Here is a 21,199-nt window from a genome sequence, read left to right as displayed (position 1 = left end):
ATTAGATGACAGATAAAAACAGAGGATTTTTGTACCTAGTTCAAGCCCTGGTTAATCTCTGACCCCGATTATTACCATCCAAGATCTATGTGATGCATTTATCTTTTTTAAGCATATAATTTAATGAAACACTGAAACATGAGGTGGTTATAGCCATCAGCTCAGTACAACATTAACGATGGGCTCTGTGTGGAATGAAACATTAGCATACTTTACACTGTGAAACTGTAGTATGCGACATTGCCACATGATTTCACTATGACTTTGCATGCAGGTACGGTTCGTGTATCATCTAGGAAAACATTGCATTTGCATTACATGGAAATTGCATCATATAAAGATTGCCATCACCTCTGGGTCAATTCTCACATCGGAAATACACTGTTAGACCTTACCGGGTTTTTTTACAGTAAAATACTGGCAACACTGTTGCCAGTAAAATACTGTTAATTGTACAGTTCTTTACTGTAATCTAGTTTGTTTCTGTAAAAATGCACTAAAACTCAAGTTAACTAATTTCACTTGCAGAAACCGACTGCCTTAAATTGACCAACTGTCATTTAAATGTATTAACTAAAATTTATAATCCATTAATAATGTGAGCAAAGCATTACTGTGAACTTTTCATTTGAGACCACTAAAAAACTATTGAACGTAAAAAGATTTCCACTTGAACAGCATCTACACAGTCACCGCCTGTTAAATAAAGCAACATGCAGCAAATCATCAATGTTTGTAGATCTTCTGCTGGACTGAAGCACAGGCTCTACTCTTCTGCACAATGGTGACCCAAAAAAATAATTTTACAGTAAACTACTGGCAACAGTGTTGTCAGTATAAACCTGATTTATAACTTACAGTTTATTACTGTTAAAATACATTTTGTGGGTGTGTCTTTTTTATCTTACACAGTTAACCCTTTCAACCCCTCAGGGAAATCCACACTACGAGTAAAAAGTAACGATGCAGTGAGATAATTAAGGGAATATGTAAGTGATTGTAAGCAGAATCACTGAAGAAAAGAGAAACACAAGAACAGAAAATAGAGAAACACAATAACTACGACTGACTTCCAGCCATTACACATTATTACACTTATTATTAACCAGTATGACTTTATTTCTGTCATACAGAAGTTGTTATTGAGATGTTTAATTGCTAAAACATTAGTTTTTCTTTTGCTGCTTGAGCTGTGTTTTTGCAAGTCACACTTGCGCACACACAGTTTATGAATGACTGCAGTTATAATGATTATGATGACAAAATCATCATATTGCCTGTTCATTCGCTTAAGGAATTCATTCTCACTTATTCAGAGCTTAATCCTCAATCAAAAGTGTTACATTACCACCACTGTGAAAACGCAGCAATAAGATACAATGACTCTTTTTTTTTTAACACATGATGCATAACCAGAGAAACAGACCTACACTGTGTTTTAGAAACACCGAGATATCACAATTTAGCACATGAATCTCAACAATGGTGGCAATATTTCTTTATTATTATTATTATTATTCATGCAGCAGTGCATGCTGGGAGTTTTATATTATCCTGGAACCCAGCATGCATTGCGACATGAAACTTTTCACCATTGCTGAGATTCATATGCTGATTGTTGATGTCTGTGTGGGTCTGAGTCAAGCAGGAGTAAAATAAAATTAAATGCACTATATGATTACAATATTCTTCAGAAGAATATTGATTTCATTTTGTAGATTCACAGATATATGCTAAATATGAGATAACTATAATTTCAATGACTATATACAGGAAAAATCTGAAAATCAGGCATGTCCAGGATGATTGTGACATCATCACAAAAAAATAAAAACACCTGATCATCTTCCTCTTGACTTTTTCTTGCCATAACAAATGTGTTTTATAAACTCACTGTTACAGCAGCCAGAGAGAGATGAATGGTAAGAAGTCCAGGGACAAGAGACCAACTAAAGCAAATACTGATCTTCATCATGGTGACAACAAATTTTATTAATAACTAAATCTCTGTTAATTCTCAACAAGAACTTTTGTACATGTATGAAAGAAATAATCGTAAACTGGCTTGTAAACTGGTTTCACACTCAGTGTGGCTGGAAGTCAGTTGTAGTTTTTGTGTTTCTCTTTTTTCTGTTCTTGTTTCTCTGTCCTTCAGTGATTCTGCTTATCAGGTGTTCATCAGTGTCTCAATTCACTCACTTCTTTTCATTCAAGTGGACTATATTAGTGAACTAATGTAGGGAATAGTGAATGAGGGTATAGGGTGTGATTGGGAAAACAGCCTCTGAGTGTCGACTTTGAGCACTGTTAATTCACAGTATATTCCTGTAGGCTATTTTTATTTTCTACGGTATATTACTGTTTTAATGGAAAATGGTATTATATTGTCAGAATTTTACAGCAAGGGTTAACAGTGTAGTTTGAGTCGAATTGCATTGTGACATAAAGTGTCTCTTGCCATTTTTGGCTCGTCTTTACAAATGTATTGGGTTTATCTGGGCTTCCTATACATAAAGAAAATAAATATGCTACACAAATAGGATGAGTTGCTATTTATAATCATTCAGCAGTTGAACTGATAAAACCTCTGTCATCTCACTTCTTTATGTGTGAATGTTCCCCTTGTGCTTGTGTCTAAATGAAACCCTCATCTCTGTGTGTGTGTGTGCTCGCTGTAGATGTGGATGAGTGTTTGTCCTCAGTGTGTGGAGTTCACAGCAGTTGCACTAACACACCTGGCAGTTTCTCCTGCATCTGTTATCCCGGGTTTGAAAAACGTGATAACGACACCTGTACAGGTGAGCGTCAGTGTGCTGAAGCTGCTAATGACACTGACAGTGTGTTTGAGTGATGGTCACATTAAACATCATAACATGCCGTGTGTGTCTGCTGTCTTAACATCAAAACGATTGCAATATTATTAAATAAAAAGATGTTATCAAAGGAATCTGCATTCATGTGACTGACAGTCCTCTCTCTCTCTCTCTCTCTCTCTCTCTCTCTCTCTCTCTCTCTCTCTCTCTCTCTCTCTCTCTCTCTCTCTCTCTCTCTCTCTCTCTCTCTCTCTCTCTCTCTCTCTCTCTCTCTCTCTCTCTCTCTCTCTCTCTCTCTCTCTCTCTCTCTCTCTCAGACATCGATGAGTGTAAAAAAGATCCAGATGTTTGTGGCACAAACGCAGAGTGCAATAATCAGAAAGGCAGCTTCATCTGCAAATGTAACCCGGGGTACAGTAACTACGGCAACAACCAGTCAAAATGCACCGGTGAGCGATCAAGTAAAATGCACTTTTCAAAAAATATATGTGCTAGTTTAAGTGTGATTAATTGTGTTGTGTTCATGTGCGCAGAGATGAACTATGTTACTATAACAACACCCTGCACTGAATTAAAACCGTCTTAAATTGGCCAATTGCTATTTTATATTTATACTGTGTTAATAATGTGAGTATATTAGTATTGGAATCAGTCCATAAAAAAAAATATAAAAAATAAAAAATCTCTTTTTACAGGTTGTGTTGTTTTCAACTCATTTTATAAGAGCGTGCCGACACTCACCATCACTGTGAATGATATGCAGTGTTTGCTATGTTCTCAAACAAACAGGCCAGTGTAAATACAAGTTATTTGTATGCAATTTATATGCTTTATTTTTTAAAATGGCACAATTTGTGTGTTAAAATGACTTACACATTTATTGTGTTAAATTTGACACAACATGTGTTGTCCCTGAGCACACTCACTACATGTGTTAAAACTGACACAACGTGTGTAATTTTGAACACATCTCTTTTTAGAGTGCAGTGTTTTGTAAACAATTCTGCAGCTTTGAAAAGAATTGTGAGTCAATCATTCAATGATTCATTTATAAATACAGTTAGTTGCTTTGTTACTGAATGTAAGGATGACTCAATGACTCGCTCATTGAGAAGACAGTGACTTACTGGTTTTAGTGTAATATATTTTAAAGTATCACTTCATTTTTCCCTCATTGCATATTGCTCTATTGAACATTTTTCATTATAAACATTTTTTATTTCATAAAGTTATGCATAAAGGTAAAAAAAAGCACTGGGAAATAAATTTAGGGGGCAAATATTGTCCCCTAATGGAAAAGGTATGACTGAAGTCTAAGTGGAAGAGAGGGGGTACGCAGAAGGAGGTATGCACCACTGAAATCTTGCTGAATCCACAATCTTGCTGAAATTGCTGCTTAGTAAAATAGTTATTTTTCAAAGTTTTGCAGTTTATTATATTATTGTCTTCATGCTGATTTCTGTCATTGCAGGGATAAATATAAAGCCGCTGGAAGGACGCAACGTAAGTTGAGTTTCTGAAATTGAAGTTGTAGAGACTCCTATCAATAACAGTCCAAACTGAAGCAGTGCAATAACATGTGCATTTTAGATATGTGTGTAATCTGAAATATGAATGTGCTTTTCTAATAATTGCTGATGGTTTATGGGGGCATTCAGTCCATATAAGCTGTGAATACTCTGCATACAAAAGCCAATTGAAAGAATGAGTTTGTGGACTCGCTAATTAATTAATACTAGAAATTACTACAAATTCCCTTGTTATTTGAGGAGTAACATAAAGCTTACATAATAAAATGCTGGAAATACGTAACTGTCCGTCATTCATTTATTTGCCAAACCAGGGTTTTGGGTAAGCGGGTCCACGATAGCTTTGAAGCCTATACTCTCTGTCATCATCATTGTTCTGCATTCAATATGGGGGATTTAATGCGCAGAGAAAGCTGTCCACGAAGCTGTCCATTTCAACCACACATTCTCATTACTTCTTTTACAAACTTAAACTTTTATTCCAGTACTTCTGTGACAAAAGTTTGTTAGTTTGGATCAGGGCCGGCCCAAGGCATAAGCGAACTAAGTGGCTGCTTGGGGCCCCCTGGCCACCCCCTGTTTTTTTTACATATTAATTAACTTAAACAAGTGACATGAATGAATGAATGAATGAATGAATGAATAATTCTAGACAAGTAAAATTCTGATTTCATGATCAATATACCTGTCTACAACTGCTGCTGTGTCTGCCAGTGTTTGAGTCAAGCGCATAACCTCGCATGCAGACAATTCGTGCGCAAAGTCACGGTAATGTTAAGCCATGATACAAAAATTTGATTTGATCAATGATTGACATTTAAATCAATGATTTATCCTTTAAATTTAATAATATTCAGAACAGAACAAGAATAAAAAAAATAACTATAAACAAGCCAAAACTAAATAATTTAAAGCGAAAGTGAAAGTAAGCAATTCGCGATGTATTTGGATGGTAAACTATTCTTTATTATAGGCTTCTTTGTACTTCACTCACGTTCCAATATCGACGGAAAAAATCATCCTCTTCACACGCAAAAATGTGCTTGGAAACATCACAGTGGAGCGGTGCTTACTGTGAACGGTATGAATTGTACTACTGACTATTTAAACAGAGCAGTGTAAGTTTTATATGTTAGGTTGACTATTTTATTATTATATATTTATTACGGCTATAATGAACAGGCTGCGATGTCAAGATTGCAATGCTGGAATATGTTTACAGTTTGTTTTCAGGAGTTTCAAAGAGTTAGTAAAAGAGTAAAGGAAAAGTTAAAACTTTTTTAACTACGCGTGGTGGGAGGGGGCCCCCAAATCAAATTCTGCTTAGGGCCCCCAAAAGGCTCGGGCCGGCACTGGTTTGGATACAAACACTGTCCACTGTAGCGAGCAAAATACAGAAAAGCACCTTTAGAAAAGTATTTTCATTTCCACCAGTAGGTGGCGACAAATGTTTAAAAAAGATATGTCATTGAATCATTTGTTAAAGGAATTTGTTCAATAACACTGTCTGTGTCTCATTTCAGAGGCACTCAGCATACCCGGCTAAAGTCATCACTCACACATTGTCAAATTCTGTCTTCTTAATTTTGATTTCAGAGTCAGACTGAAAAGCTTCAAAATCTTCTAGAGCAGATCGAGAACATTACAGATCAAGAGCTTACTTTGACTGTAAGTCTTCAAGAGAATTTTTTTTTTATATATAAAATAATCAAATCAAATGTAATTGTCAGTTACATGATTGACATTGCAAGTCTGATTAATTGGCTTTCTTAATATTTACATTTACAGTATTTTTTATTTTTTTTCTGATCAATAAATTAGACTCCAGTGACCGAGGTTTTGAATATGGTCCTCAACACTTCAGGAGAGATTTCAGAGTCTTCATCATCAGTCAGCCGAGCTGAACTAGCCTCCAACGGAAACCGTGTGTTAAAAGCCAACGAGAAACTCATCTCTATATTGGTGAAGCCGACAGACACATATGACAGAGTCAGTTTTACTCTTGCTGCTGTTGGTGAGTGGAGAAACTGTTATTATTGATGATGAAACTGAGCTTATATATGATATAGTTTATATAGAAAACACCCGCTTCAGCCACAGTCTTAGGGTCTTTTTACACGACTGTCACGATCCATCACACGGGAAACAGAGAGAAGATCCAAAAGCAGTATAATTTATTAAGGGAAATCCGTTATTCAAATCCAGTCCAGGCAGGGGTCAAAACCAAAGAAGCAATCCAAAACATAAAACAATCCAAAAACAGGCAACAAGGCAGAACACGTTAGTGGTGTGATAAGAGACAAGGACTCCGTGACAAACACTGAAACAGACAGGGTATATATACACACACACACAAGTGCTGACAAGGTGACGAGAAACAGCTGAAAGACAATGAACAATCAGTGACAGACAGGATCATGGGAATTGTAGTGAAAATGCATAGACACCGTGAAAACTGAGGACCTCTAGTGTTTAACTCAGGGAACCACCAGACACTGTGACATAACCCCCCCTCTACGGAGCGGCTACCAGACGCTCCACGACAGAAAACAAAACTCGACAAAAGTCCAGGAGGGAGGTGGAACTGTGGGGGATTAGGGGGAGGGACGGAGAGCCAGGACCATGGGAAGGAATGGACACAGGGGATGACAGTTCATCGGGCGGTCTGGGCGGAGACGACCCTTCAGGTGGCCAGGGTGGAGCAGGTAGTCCATCGGGCGGGCAGGGCGGAGACTTCCCCTCGAGCGACCACGGCGAAGACGACCCATCAGGCGGCCACGGCGGAGACGACCCTTCGGGAGGCCACGGCGGAGACGACCCCTCGGGCGGCCACGGCGGAGACGACCCTTCGGGAGGCCACGGCGGAGACGACCCCTCGGGCGGCCAGGGCGGAGACGACCCCACCGGCTCAGGAACTGGAACAGACCCCACCGGCTCAGGAACTGGAACAGATACCACCGGCTCAGGAACTGGAACAGATACCACCGGCTCAGACACCACCGGCTCAGGAACAGATACCACAGGCTCAGGAACAGACACCACAGGCTCAGGAACAGACACCACAGGCTCAGGAACTGGAACAGACCCCACCGGCTCAGGAACAGACACCACCGGCTCAGGAACAGACCCCACCGGCTCAGGAACTGGAACAGACCCCACCGGCTCAGGAACTGGAACAGATACCACCGGCTCAGACACCACCGGCTCAGGAACAGATACCACAGGCTCAGGAACAGACACCACAGGCTCAGGAACAGACACCACAGGCTCAGGAACAGACACCACAGGCTCAGGAACAGACACCACAGGCTCAGGAACAGACACCACAGGCTCAGGAACAGACACCACAGGCTCAGGAACAGACACCACCGGCTCAGGAACTGGAACAGATACCACCGGCTCAGACACCACCGGCTCAGGAACAGATACCACAGGCTCAGGAACAGACACCACAGGCTCAGGAACAGACACCACAGGCTCAGGAACAGACACCACAGGCTCAGGAACAGACACCACAGGCTCAGGAACAGACACCACAGGAACAGACACCACAGGAACAGACACCACAGGAACAGACACCACAGGCTCAGGAACAGACACCACAGGAACAGACACCACAGGAACAGACACCACAGGCTCAGGAACAGACACCACAGGAACAGACACCACAGGCTCAGGAACAGACACCACAGGAACAGACACCACAGGCTCAGGAACAGACACCACAGGCTCAGGAACAGACACCACAGGCTCAGGAACAGACACCACAGGCTCAGGAACAGACACCACAGGCTCAGGAACAGACACCACAGGAACAGACACCACAGGCTCAGGAACAGACACCACAGGAACAGACACCACAGGAACAGACACCACAGGCTCAGGAACAGACACCACAGGAACAGACACCACAGGCTCAGGAACAGACACCACAGGAACAGACACCACAGGCTCAGGAACAGACACCACAGGAACAGACACCACAGGCTCAGGAACAGACACCACAGGCTCAGGAACAGACACCACAGGCTCAGGAACAGACACCACAGGCTCAGGAACAGACACCACAGGAACAGACACCACAGGCTCAGGAACAGACACCACAGGCTCAGGAACAGACACCACAGGCTCAGGAACAGACACCACAGGCTCAGGAACAGACACCACAGGCTCAGGAACAGACACCACAGGCTCAGGAACAGACACAGGCTCAGGCTCAGGAACAGACACCACCGGCTCAAGTGTGTGCGCAGCCCACACACACCACATGGCTGTGGTCATAATGGCCAGTGTCGCGGTCACTGAGGCCTCAGGCGGCGCATACATGGCGTGAACAGTCTCTGGCTGGGCAGATGTGACGTGAACAGGCTCGGCGGCGGCCATCTTGTCCGAAGACACAGGCTCGGCAGGCGTGACGTGAACAGACTCGGCAGGCGTGACGTGAACAGGCTCAGCGGCGGCCATCTTGTCCGAAGACACAGGCTCGGCAGACGTGACGTGAACAGGCTCGGCGGCGGCCATCTTGTCCGAAGACACAGGCTCGGCAGACGTGCTGTGCTTCCTCCACGCATGCCGTACCGCCACTGCATAAAAGAGGAAGACTGCTCTCTTGGCTGTGGCAGGACTGATGGTGGACGGTTCCGAGACGATCTCAGGGATGACAGCGGGCTGCTCGGAGGGGACGGCCTCCAGGACGACAGCGGGCTGCACGAGCACGATCTCCGGGTCCTTGGGGAGACTGGAGGTCTTCCTCCTCCGCTGTCTTTGATGGCGATGTGCAGGCTCTGGGCTGGACGGAAACTGCGGCGAACAGAACTCTGAGCTGGGCGGAATCAGCGGCGGATGGAGCTCTGGGCTGGACATCACCAGCCCAGGGTTGAAGAGGGGCCAAAGTGGAGAATGGTGTCGGGATTCCTCTCGACCACCTCCTCCACTGCGGCCTCCACGGGTCCCGCGAAAAATGACTTGGCGGGTTCCCTTAAAACAATCTCTCCTCTCCCGCTCGGTGGCTGGGAAAGAGAAGTTAGTGTACATACCACTGGATCTTGTATTTGACAGAGTCCTTCTGTCACGATCCATCACACGGGAAACAGAGAGAAGATCCAAAAGCAGTATAATTTATTAAGGGAAATCCGTTATTCAAATCCAGTCCAGGCAGGGGTCAAAACCAAAGAAGCAATCCAAAACATAAAACAATCCAAAAACAGGCAACAAGGCAGAACACAGAAGTGGTGTGATAAGAGACAAGGACTCCGTGACAAACACTGAAACAGACACACACACACAAGTGCTGACAAGGTGACGAGAAACAGCTGAAAGACAATGAACAATCAGTGACAGACAGGATCATGGGAATTGTAGTGAAAATGCATAGACACCGTGAAAACTGAGGACCTCTAGTGTTTAACCCAGGGAACCACCAGACACTGTGACAACGACACCGTTTTCAACTAAAAACGCAAAACTTTTTATACGTTTGGCTGTTCGTTTCCACGACAACAAAGAGTCAGTTTGGGTGCCTGAAAATGCAAAGTTTTGAAAACTCAAAGGAAACACTTCTGAGTTTTAAGCGTATCGTTGTCGTGTAAACGTAGGAGAGACCGGGGACAGTTGCAACACTTTTGCATTTCTCTCAGTTACTCAGACACTATTGGGACTAGATCAAGCAAATTTGTATATATTAAACTCTATAACATTTAAAGATGATTATATATGACATTATCATTCACAGTATTTATTTGAATGGAAGAAGCCAGATGCTGCAACTGACCCCGACCCAGGGGACAGTTGCAACACAACCATGGGGCGGCTGCAACATGTTATAAATACCTTAAATTTCACTAATTAACTTAAGCTTTTTGTCTCAATGAGCATATAGAATTCTGAAAATATGAACTGTTTTAGGCCTATAGTATTATTTATTTCTATAATAATATTACTGTAACCTATTATTTATTTATTTAGTGATATTTATCAAATAACAGTTATTGAGTTTTGTTTGTTTATGTGTAGAACATAGGCCTACATATATTCAGTGTGCAGGTGTTACAGATGATATTCAATCTCTCCATATTTCAGTGCCAGACAGGAAGAATTGAACAATTTGCAATGCAACAAACTTTTATTAAACATGCAATTTATAACTTGTTGCAACCCACTAAACATTGGACGTCGGATAGACGTGCAGATCATGTCTATATTGGGTCCGTCGGTCCATGACCAATTCTGGACATCTATTCGACATCCAAACTAGGTCCACTATTTGAACGTCCAACCATGACCCAACTTGGACGTCATATTGACGTTCAACATTGGACCTTTGAACTGGGTAATTTTTTTGGACGTCATTTGGACGTCTATGACAGGTGCAGGAAATTTACATGACTATTACTTTTTTTTTAACGCAATAAACGCCATTTAAAAAAAAAGAGTTTGTCATGTCATTTTGCTGTGTACTGAACCTATTCGCTCCATCCACGTTTCATGCCAAATCTCTATTTCCTTGTATTTCCTCCTAAACGCGATATATCCTCTGGACTAAACATAATTATCTCACTCTCTCTCGCTCTCTCACCCTCAAATCATTCGCGCGTATTGCGCCAGACGCTCAATTCGCCTCATTCGCTCGTCCGCGCCGCGCTAAACGCCTCATTCGCGCATTATCAACATGATTAATACATATTCGAATAGGCCTACAGATTATTTATAATTATTTAAGATCATTTTCCAAAAACTCCATTTGATCGTCTCAGCATCTCAGCAACTGGAGACGCATACAAAGGTACTGAGATACTGTAGCTCAAACAGTAGAGCGTTGGCGCTTGTAACGCTAAGATCACGAGTTTGATTCCCAGGGAAAGCAAGAATAAGGTGTGTGTGCCTGCCTGCCGTCTCATGAGGAGAAGCCTAATAAAGCCGCTGTTTTGATTGAGTGCACTGAGCGCGATTATTGTTTGGAAAAGACGCACAGTATCTAATAAAACACACGATCCATAGCAAGCCGACCCCGTCTCCTTCCTTCTTCCCACAAACAAACTTTTGTGGACGGACGTCAACATTAGACGTGCGGAAGACGTCGGAAAAAGACGTCATCTGGCGTCACAGTCTGCACCTTCAAGGGGAGCAAAATTGGACGTGCAAAAACGACGTAGAAAATACGTTGTTTCGACGTGTCTATGCGCAGTGGGAACTGTCCCCAAACCATCAGCCATGACACACTGACTTTGACACATGCTAACTATGTCACTTAGAAGTCAACAAAACAATAATTCAAACTAAGTAAGTTGAAATGTTACTTTCATACCTCCAAAACAAGTTTTGTTCAATAAATGCAGCAGCAGATGTTGAATATGTCTACTGTCTTCTTGGTGGGGGAAGGGTCTAACTGTGCATGTGCAGTATGAGTGTCATCACTCTAGCTTGTTTCTGATTGGAGAAAAATTACATGTTGCAACCATCCCCTGTTGCAACACTCCCCGGTTTCCCCTACCCTAAGATGAATCAACTAAAGATAAAAGAAGACATTACATCTCTCAAGATCTCAGCAGAAGAGGATTAAACAACTCCACAAACAGCATTACCAGCTTGACTTAATTTAACTCTGGGGATTTTGCTGTGTATAAAGTTAATTGATTAGTTCAAACTAGTAATTAGATGAAATAGTTATTTTATTTTAGTCTTTTTATTGTTTTGTTTTTTGCACATTTGTGCAGATTGAATCAACTTTAATAAAAATAAATAAAAAATAAAAAAACATAACTGCTTATTTTCTAAATCAGAGGTTGAAATCTTCATGGTTGGATCCAGTGTCACCTTAGATAAAATCCCTCGACTTGTCACAACAAATTGTTCTATGGACATCGATCTCATTGGGATCGCCAAGAACAACAATGAAACAAGTATGTGAGATGTGTTTTAATACAACATTTTAAATAAAACATTTTTAGAAGATATATCACTAAACCACATTTAACTAAAGGTTGTAATGTGTTGAATACAAGTTTCTTCTGTTTCTGTCACACAGGATCAGCTGCTGTGGCTTTCATGAGTTATAACACAATGGAGAATTTACTGAAGCCAGACTTCTTCTACACATCAAATGACACGATTAAAACCATGATGTCCACTGTAATCTCAATTACTCTTCTCAATACCACCAACACTAAACTCACCAAACCAGTCAACATCACCCTCAAACACATCAGAGTGAGAGACTGAAATGTGTTTTTGTCCAACCTGAGAACTGATGAACATCTGAAAACATCTAATATTCAGTGTTATACTATTTTCTGCATGTTCTTTCTTCTTTTTGCAGGAGTTTGACCCCGACGGTTCTCTGTCCTGTGTGTACTGGAACATCAGCGAGTGGATTGTAGATGGTTGTTCTGTTTTAAAGACCAACAGCAGCTACACTGTGTGTTCCTGTGTTCATCTGTCCACATTTGCTCTCATCATGCAAACCAGCCGCCCATCAGAGGTACGAGAACATTTATAGTGAGCATTGAAGAACAGCACAGATTTGGCACTCATGTACTCTGACATGTTTCCTCAGAGCGACTCACTGCTGGATGTGTTGAATTTGGTGTGTGTGATCGTGGGGCTGGTGTTCTTCAGTTTGGCCCTGTTGACCTTTGCCCTTTGTCAGTGGAGTCCTGGAGTGAATAATGTGGCTCGAATCAACCTCTGCGTGAGTCTGCTGTTGGCTCACCTTCTGTTCCTGCTCACACAACAGTTCCTGAGCCTCATACGCCGTCATCAGGTGAGAATGATGAAGGAGCCCTACAGCTCAGCTCAGTCTCACTGAGAATCATCATAACCGTCTCTCATGATCTCCAGGTGTTGTGTGCCGTGATATCAGGTGTGCTGCACTTCCTCTTTCTCTCCGGCTTTGTGTGGATGTTCATTGAAGCTGTGCTGCTCTTCATCTGTGTGAAGAACCTATCACAGATCAGCTCCAAAAGGAGGGGGGTGCTTAGGAGTGGATACCTGTGTGTGATTGGATATACGGTTGCTCTGGTTGTGGTGGCCGTGTCTGCTGGGGTGAATCCTAAAGGCTACGGAAGTGAAAAGTGAGTTTAGTTTGAACGACTCAGAGATCAACACCTTCATCCTTCATGTTTGTTCATTTAATTATTTTTCTTCCTCTAAACAGGTGCTGGATTAAAATGGATAAAGGCTTTATCTGGAGTTTTCTGGGACCTGTTTGCGTCATACTAGCAGTAAGCACATTTCTCATCATGACTTTGGATTAAAAGGAAAAGTGATTAAAGATTAATTACTGTTGTTTCTCTTACTGTGCAGTTAAACGTGATTCTCTTCATCGACATCATCATCAGTCTGACCTCCACCTTGAAAAATCTGAACGCTGAAGTTTCACATATTAAACAAACCAAGTAACAAACAATATGATTTGAACACTCCATGAAATGTGTATATTGTTATATGCTGCATATTTCTAGACACCTTTAACCTTATTTTGATTATTCTCAGGTTAGGTAAAGTCAAATGTGTCCTAAATCATAAGCATCTGAATGTTCATACTCACAATCCACAGGTCAGAAGACTTCTTCGTGGTCTGTTCAGCTCACTTTTTTAGAAATCAAAGACTTTTGGCAGGCGAGAGTAGCAAAAGAGTTTCTTAGTTTCAATTAAATATAGTTTTATTATCTACAGGTTAATTAGTTTACATATAAAGTACTAATATAAAAAACAAGACAAAACAACATCAAGAGTAAATCGTTTACAAGCGTTGTAACACCGGAGAGGCCATTACGAATCAGCGTCTGCCTTCATCTTCTCCTTTCAGCCTTTTATAGACCATCTGATTTCTTGAGGTCGTCATCTTTGGAAATCCCCTCATAAATTATTGGTCTCTTACATACAATTTATCCAGTCCTAAGTCTTGAGGTGTCATGAGTTCTGGGAATTCATTTCGGACCTGTCTTTGTAAAGCCTTTCGCCTCTTAGTCTTCCTTCTTCAGACTTTTCTTCTTTGTTGCATTCTGCGCTTCGTCCGCAACACATCTGACGGTAATGCTTGCATTTATCTTCTTTCTTTAGCAAAGCTCTTTCTAATACATGTTTTGTTCCTCTCTATGCTTTTTAATTAATGCTTAAAACATTAAGTGTGGTATGTTTTTCTTTATAAACCACTTTCTCAAAAAACATTTTACAATAACAATTGCAGAGTTTTTCTTCATAAACCACTTTCTTAATAAACAAGTTTCAAGTGTGGTTGATTACAATACAGAAGTGTTCTACAGACAAAAAGGCATACTTATAACAGGACAATTGCAGATTTTCCACAACAATATAATCAATAAATATATATTAACTCTCCATCTTTCTCTGCAGGAATATGACATTTAAAACACTGGCTCAGTTTGTGGTTCTTGGTTGCTCCTGGATTCTGGGTTTCTGGAAGGAGCTGGAGATCCTCTTCCTGATCTTGAACTCCCAGCAGGGAACCTTCATGTTCCTGGTCTATTGTGTCCTCAATGATCAGGTCAGACATCAGTACAGACAGCCTACCAGAAAATAATCTCTCACCTACTTTATATTAAAGGGTTAGTTCCCAAAAATGAAAATTAGCCCATGATTTACCTGCCCTTAAGTCATCCTAGGTGTATATGACATTCTTCTTTCAGACGAATACAATCAGAGTTATATTAAAAAATGTCCTGGCTCTTCCAAGCTTTATAATGGCAGTGAATGGCCGTTTCGGTGAAAGAGTGACCCTTGACCTGACGCACAACGTAATGGCGAACACGGAGATAGAGCAAAACAAAACACCAGTCACAAATTAGTTTAAAAAGAAATTTTTTTGAGAGAAAATGTGAGAGGAGCTTGAGTTTGTTGCCCAGCCCTGTTTGTTTGAACCGTGAGAGGCGTCAAAGCTTACGCCACTCCTACATCTACGTCATACATGCGTCACTGGTTACTCTTTTGGTGCAAGTCGACTTGCGTACGGCCGTCTGCCAGAAGCTAGTCGTTTTAGTCGATATATTTTTCTCACACCTATTTTAGCTTCAGGTTCTAAAGGTTAAGTTAATTTTTCATTTCTCATCTTCTAAAATTAAATTCTTGAAAAATAACCTAGACATATTCTGTGTTTTTGTTTTTTTAACCAGAGTTTAAAACTATTTCTCTTCTCATTCTTGTCCAGGTCAGGCAGCAGTACAGGAAGTTCTTCAGAAGTCTTTGCTGTGGACTCAAATTAACACCATCAAGAAACAGTGAAGACACAAGCATCCATATTCAGCAAAGGAAGTGCCATTCTTATGAAAGTGACACGACCGTCTCAGTTACAAATTTCACTAGTTAACATGCTATATATTTACAGCGGTCAACACACTTATGTGAATCTATACATTTCTTTAAGTGCAACATTTCTTTGGTAGAGGAACTACCATGATTTTTAGAGGCTTGTATACTGGGTTACACTTTTAATACGCTAACAAAAATAATAAGATAAAGCAATTATTTTTCAGCTTAAAGTGTTTTATTAAAACAGTGTGATATCTGTAACATTTCAAATCTTATTTTCTTTTAAACAATCTATTCAAAACTCAAAGCATATTCATAACTCATAATCTCACAATCCAAAAAGATCCCACAGAAGTTATTTGTGAATAAACAAATTTAGTTTCACAATTAAAAACAATAACATAAATTGCCTGTAATAAAACAGAAAAAGGTTTCATATGATTTTGCATAAGAAATGAACCACAATATCAGTAGTTTGAATCATTTATTTTAAATAAATCTAGTATTTGTTACAAATTTGTCCTCTATCTGACTTTGAGCTTTTGAGTTTCTCACCATATAACTTCTGCATCAAGTGTTGTTTCACATACTTAGAAGAGAGAGGATCCAAGCATCACTTTGAGCCACCACTATATTGGAAATTACTTTTAGTGGCATCAGCAGAACCTAGGGCTGTAGTACTCGAGTCCGGTCTTGGACTCGAGTCCGGACTCGAGACCGCTTTTCTATGGTCTCGGACTTGTCTCGGACTCGCTGGTATTCGGACTCGGACTTGTCTCGGTCTCGGCCACTGGTCTTGCCAAATATGGCTTTTGGTCTCGACCGAGTCCAGGTTTCTTTATTATGTTCCCAGTAATCACACATACGTCGCCGCGATATTAAAACAATATATTATTGGAGGGAAAGTGAAACACTGGCCACCTAATAACTATGGGCATTTCGGCTCTTTTTCGTGAGCCGGCTCGTTTCACTCAGCTCACTGAAAGAGCCGGCTCTTTTGACTCACAAACGGCTCTTTAAAAAATAAATGTTTAAATAAACTCGCTGAAAGTCCACCGCTAGTGCAACGTGAATATTCATATTTTTAATTGTCCATAACACCCCGAAAACTAGCCTGCTTGCCTTGCACATCTAATTAATGGGCAAAGTTTTCCGACTTTTTTTCTTACCTTTCTTTCTTTGCCTCCACGAGTGGTAGGCGCAATGACTGGCTGTTTTAAAATATAGCTAATATCGAAACAAAATAACCCAGCTCATAACTTGCAGGTTTGCTTATTGGCTAACTTTTTTCATATGATTGCTTCAGCCGCCACCCGCCCGAATTTAATTAAAATATTATTTTTCGTCACGTCATCCGCCCGATCCGCAGTTTATCCGCATCTCTTGTGTGTGTGTGTGTGTGTCTGTGAGTTGTCTTGGTCCTCCCTCATGCAGTTTAATTGGTTGACATCGCGTGTATGATTGACAGGAACAGAATGTAAGGCTGATCAGACAGTCGAAACGAATGTGTAGTGCTCCTTTAGGCCTGTAGCCTATAATTATAATTTTTTTGTTGTTCTTTGAATTAGTCAATTATTTTAAATAAAATTAAAATTATTCATTATTACATAATGATTTAATTTCTATAGGCTAGCCTATATTTTTTAGCAGACTTTTTTTTCCCTGTCCTGGACTCGGTCTTGACTCGGACTCGAACCTTTTTGGACTCGGTCTTGACTTGGACTCGAACCTCTTTGGACTCGGTCTTGACTTGGACTCGACTAGTCCTGGTCTTGGACTTGTCTTGGACTCGAAAAAGGTGGTCTTGACTACAGCCCTAGCAGAACCGTATTAGACCGTATTAGCAGAAAAAGTACAGGCTGCTTTCACAGAAAGTCTTCCCTGAGGTGTCCAAAGGATCAGGCTGCTGATAAGAAACTATATTATTGTAGCCCTGCAACATCACAACATGCTCTACTGTCCATCTCTGGAATAAGTAAACTTAGATGTGTTAGATGTGTGTAGTTGACAACAAAAACGCTGGCCAAGAGTTCGCAGCTGGAGACTTTCTGCTGGACTTGACCCAAAGCAAACTAAAATGGGGGGAAACTAAAAATTTAGGAAGCTATAAATGTACATGACGAACACATAAACCAGTCTAGTCCAGCAATGTTTTTGGTTCAGATAGTCTCTCATTGGCAGTACATTACAGAATAATAGTTCGACAGTTTCAGCAGCCCCTCATATTCATCCTTTAAATACTATGAAACCAAAAATTCCCAATGGCAATGTCTCCAGCATTGCAGTATACACGGCTCAAGAAGCCGGCAAAACATTTGCGATAGTGTCCTTGGCACTCTGGCTTAATCTTTCGGGAAACTTGACCTCATACTCGACAATCAAGTCCTATTTCGGAAGAGGAAGACCCTCCCCGGTGACACGCCGTTTCATCCTGGGACGGACAATGTCTTGAGTTGTTAAGTTAACCGTGCGATTATCCAGTGTTGGAACGTTAACTGTGCAACCACAAAGTGCCTGAGAAAGTAGAGAAGAACGGGATAAGAAAAATACAGACAGGGAAGAAAAGAGTTTGTAAGCAAACTCTTAATATAGGAGCCCATCTTACCTCTTTGAGTGTAATTTTTGCAGAGTAAATGATCCGTCTCTTCTGTACACTGGATGTGGCTTATCCTTCACCAAAAACACCACATCTGCGGGATATTTGATGGCGTCTCATCCTAATCATAATATTTTTAGCCTTTTCAATGAAATCCAAATAATCAAATCAATTAAAAAAAATTCATTGAAAAGGCTAAAAATATTATGTTGTACAAGGACAGTGCTGCTATAATTAATAAAGTAAACCTAACTCAGAAATTGGGCTCTATATGAGTTCATGAATGATTGTGAAATAATGATTATGTTAAAACACAACCAACACCATTAGATCACCTTTTGTATTTGTTCATCTGGCTTTTATAGCTCAGGTACAGCAGCCAAACCAAATCTAAAGTTAATGATTTAAGGGTCAAGAGCCCAACTACACTCTCAGAAAAAAAGGTACAAAAGCTGTCTCTGTGGCGGTACCTTTTCAAAAGGTACACTTTTGTACCTAAAGAGTACATATTAGTCCCTCAAAGGTACATATTACTAATATTACTAATCTGTGTATATTAAATATGGAGTAATTTCAGCCACAATCTTAGATGAAATCAAATGAAGACAAGAGACATTAAATCTGTGAAGATCTCAGCAGAGGAGGATTAAACAACTCCACAAACAGCATTACCAGCTTCACTTATTACTAACCAGACTGACCTTATTTCTGTCAGACGTCTACATAAGTTTTATTGAGATTTAACAGAGGTTTAACTCTGTTTCATTTGCAGTCACCATAACAGTGATTAGTGTTTCCATTAGTTGGGCTCTTAAAGGGACACTAGGTAACTTTTTAACCTTAACTGAACAGCTTCGGAGTCAGTGGAATGGTTATATTACTTATTTCGGGTTGAATGGTGGTGGTTTCGCACCCCCCTGGTGCCCGAGAGCGGAAAAAACTCACTTGCAACTTTGGGCCGGCGGGTCGGCGGGTCGGCGGCCTCGCCGTCAGGAAGTATCGCGTGATATCAGGTCTCGCGATGTAACGAATTGCTTGACGGCACTGCACACGTACACGCCCCCATTCAAGCACCGGCTAGCTATACGCAAAGGGCAACGATAGATTGAGTTATGGCTGAGCCTGTAAAAAAAGAAGCAGAAAGCTAGGAAATCTTTGTCGGAGGACCAACGAAAGAGGAAACGGGAGACTGACCGAGCAAGAAGTCAGACTCGAGTAAATATATCGGACCGGCTTTTTCAGAATGGCGAGAACTGAGAGAAACAGAAGCCTGCAAAACGGATGCTGACCTGGCCTTCTTGCTGTTGCACTTGTAAGTATCTTTGGAATAAACTGTGTTTAATATTTAAATTTCAAGTAATTGCGACCTCAGGATGTTTGCTATTGTCTGTAAAGGTTTTTATTATGATCGCTGTCTGTTACGGGCTTACTAGTACGCTAGATACTAGGCTATAACTTTGATGTTAGCATTGTCATTAGCAAACACGTTTGATTTCTGTAGTTGTTTGGCCGTTCCTCTGTCGGTTTTATTTGTGTAACTTACACTTTTATTTTATGTCACTAAGTCAACACGTCTGATAATAGACAATATCAGACGCGCAAAATGTTGCACATATCATGATCGAGCTAGAAAAAACGTTCTGATGTTTTCTTAGACAAGCAAAGGTAAACCATCATTCTACCAGATGAAGTTATAGACCTTGCTAATATAACTTTAGACAAATATTAGCCTCCGATATATATATATATTTTTTTTATGCTCATGCCCATTCTTCCAAAAACAAACAAACACGAAAGCAGCAGTTCGCCTCGTTCATATCGTTCGTTTCCGGTAAAAATACTAGTATGCATGACAACACAATAAAAAAAAAAAAATCGCCATCAGTCGGAAAGAAAGTATTGCTTTACTTGCCTCGGTAGACATAACTGGTTTTGAAATAGCCAGTTCCTCTGCTCAGCTGGGTTGACAGCTGATCACCTGGGTTGCTCGTGGCAAGGGGGGGAGGGATAACAGTTCGTTTTTACGACAGAGTGTTTGAAAGCATTTACTACCAGACACTAGGGGGAGCTTCGTAGAGAAAAAACACTCAGACTTGCCTAGTGTCCCTTTAAAGCGCAAGCAAACCATCTACGGTACAAGCCGGATTCCACCATATCTTTATGTACACAATATTAATCTTTTACATTGTAATCCTTTTATTTGTAATATTTGGCATGTTTGTGTGCCGCTGTGGGTCCCTGTGTGTTTAATAAGCAGAGTGTGTGTGTAATAAGTGGAGTGTGTGTGTAATAAGCAGAGTGTACGTGCGTTGTGGACCCGCCTGTAGGAGCACATTACTAACACGCTCATTAAAGAACAAAAAAAATATTGTGCCATCGACTTTAGACCAGGTTTCAGTCGGTCAGCGGCTCAGTCTATTTCTGTTCCTCAAAATAGCAACGCGCCAACAATGTGCGCGCCAACACACCTCGTTCTCAGACCAGCAGCCCATGGGCGCATAAATGGGCGCAAATGCATTTGCTATTTAGACAACGTGGCGCAGGACGTGAAAATGATAATTGCGTCAGGCTGAAACTAGCAAAACACACTTGTGTCGCGCCTGGCGCCTCGCTAAGACACAGAGTATGGTGATTAAATGATGCACAGTAAATTGAGATGGTTGTCCCATGGGAAAGTGCTTGAACGATTTCTGAGCCTCCTCCCTGGGATTTTCACTTTCCTGGACAGCAAAGTAAAACGGGAACCGGTGCTGGATCACACAGCTGGCCTTTCTGACTGAAAACCTGAAAACACTCTCAACTTGCAGCTTCAAGGAAGAGATGAGCCTCCAAGCAACATGCTGAATGCAATCAGAGCATTCAGAACATTTCAGATATTTCAGATATCAATATTTCAGAACAAAATAACTGCCCTCTGAAAAATGCTGGGTTGTTTTAACCCAATTTTGGGTCAAATATGGACAAACCCAGCCATTGGGTTGAATTTTTAAATTGCA

General features: G+C 41.0%; 1 protein-coding gene and 1 long non-coding RNA gene across 5 annotated transcripts in view; one reads left to right on the top strand and one right to left on the bottom strand.

Annotated features, from left to right (window-relative positions):
- The window catches only part of LOC311077537 (adhesion G protein-coupled receptor E3-like), a 94,334-nt gene that overhangs the window by 13,525 nt on the left and 59,610 nt on the right, over positions 1–21,199 (top strand). Inside the window, exons 6-19 of one of the 4 annotated variants that reach the window (XM_084106069.1) lie at positions 2,679–2,798; positions 3,131–3,262; positions 4,285–4,316; positions 5,939–6,010; positions 6,164–6,356; positions 12,121–12,240; positions 12,366–12,547; positions 12,657–12,818; positions 12,894–13,100; positions 13,178–13,410; positions 13,494–13,560; positions 13,643–13,734; positions 14,696–14,846; positions 15,507–16,241. In XM_084106069.1, coding sequence (XP_083962195.1) covers positions 2,679–2,798; positions 3,131–3,262; positions 4,285–4,316; positions 5,939–6,010; positions 6,164–6,356; positions 12,121–12,240; positions 12,366–12,547; positions 12,657–12,818; positions 12,894–13,100; positions 13,178–13,410; positions 13,494–13,560; positions 13,643–13,734; positions 14,696–14,846; positions 15,507–15,665 — 1,922 coding nt within the window. In that variant the 3' untranslated portion in view covers positions 15,666–16,241. Of the gene's footprint in view, positions 1–2,678; positions 2,799–3,130; positions 3,263–4,284; positions 4,317–5,938; positions 6,011–6,163; positions 6,357–12,120; positions 12,241–12,365; positions 12,548–12,656; positions 12,819–12,893; positions 13,101–13,177; positions 13,411–13,493; positions 13,561–13,642; positions 13,735–14,695; positions 14,847–15,506; positions 16,245–21,199 lie in introns of those variants that run through there. The other 3 variants (XM_084106070.1, XM_084106071.1, XM_084106068.1) reach the window with 3 other exon arrangements.
- On the bottom strand, positions 16,133–18,245 carry LOC311077541. The gene is made up of 3 exons (XR_014604922.1): positions 18,213–18,245; positions 17,434–18,121; positions 16,133–16,273 (listed from the first exon to the last, which is right to left on the bottom strand). It is a non-coding gene; the product is annotated as an uncharacterized lncRNA (long non-coding RNA).

The sequence above is a fragment of the Abramis brama genome (genome assembly GCF_963993115.1).
Source record: "Abramis brama genome assembly, chromosome: 2".
In the NCBI taxonomy this organism is placed as follows: domain Eukaryota; kingdom Metazoa; phylum Chordata; class Actinopteri; order Cypriniformes; family Leuciscidae; genus Abramis; species Abramis brama.
The sequence above is the reverse complement of the archived record's forward strand: the minus strand, read 5'-3'. Positions and strand labels throughout refer to the sequence as shown.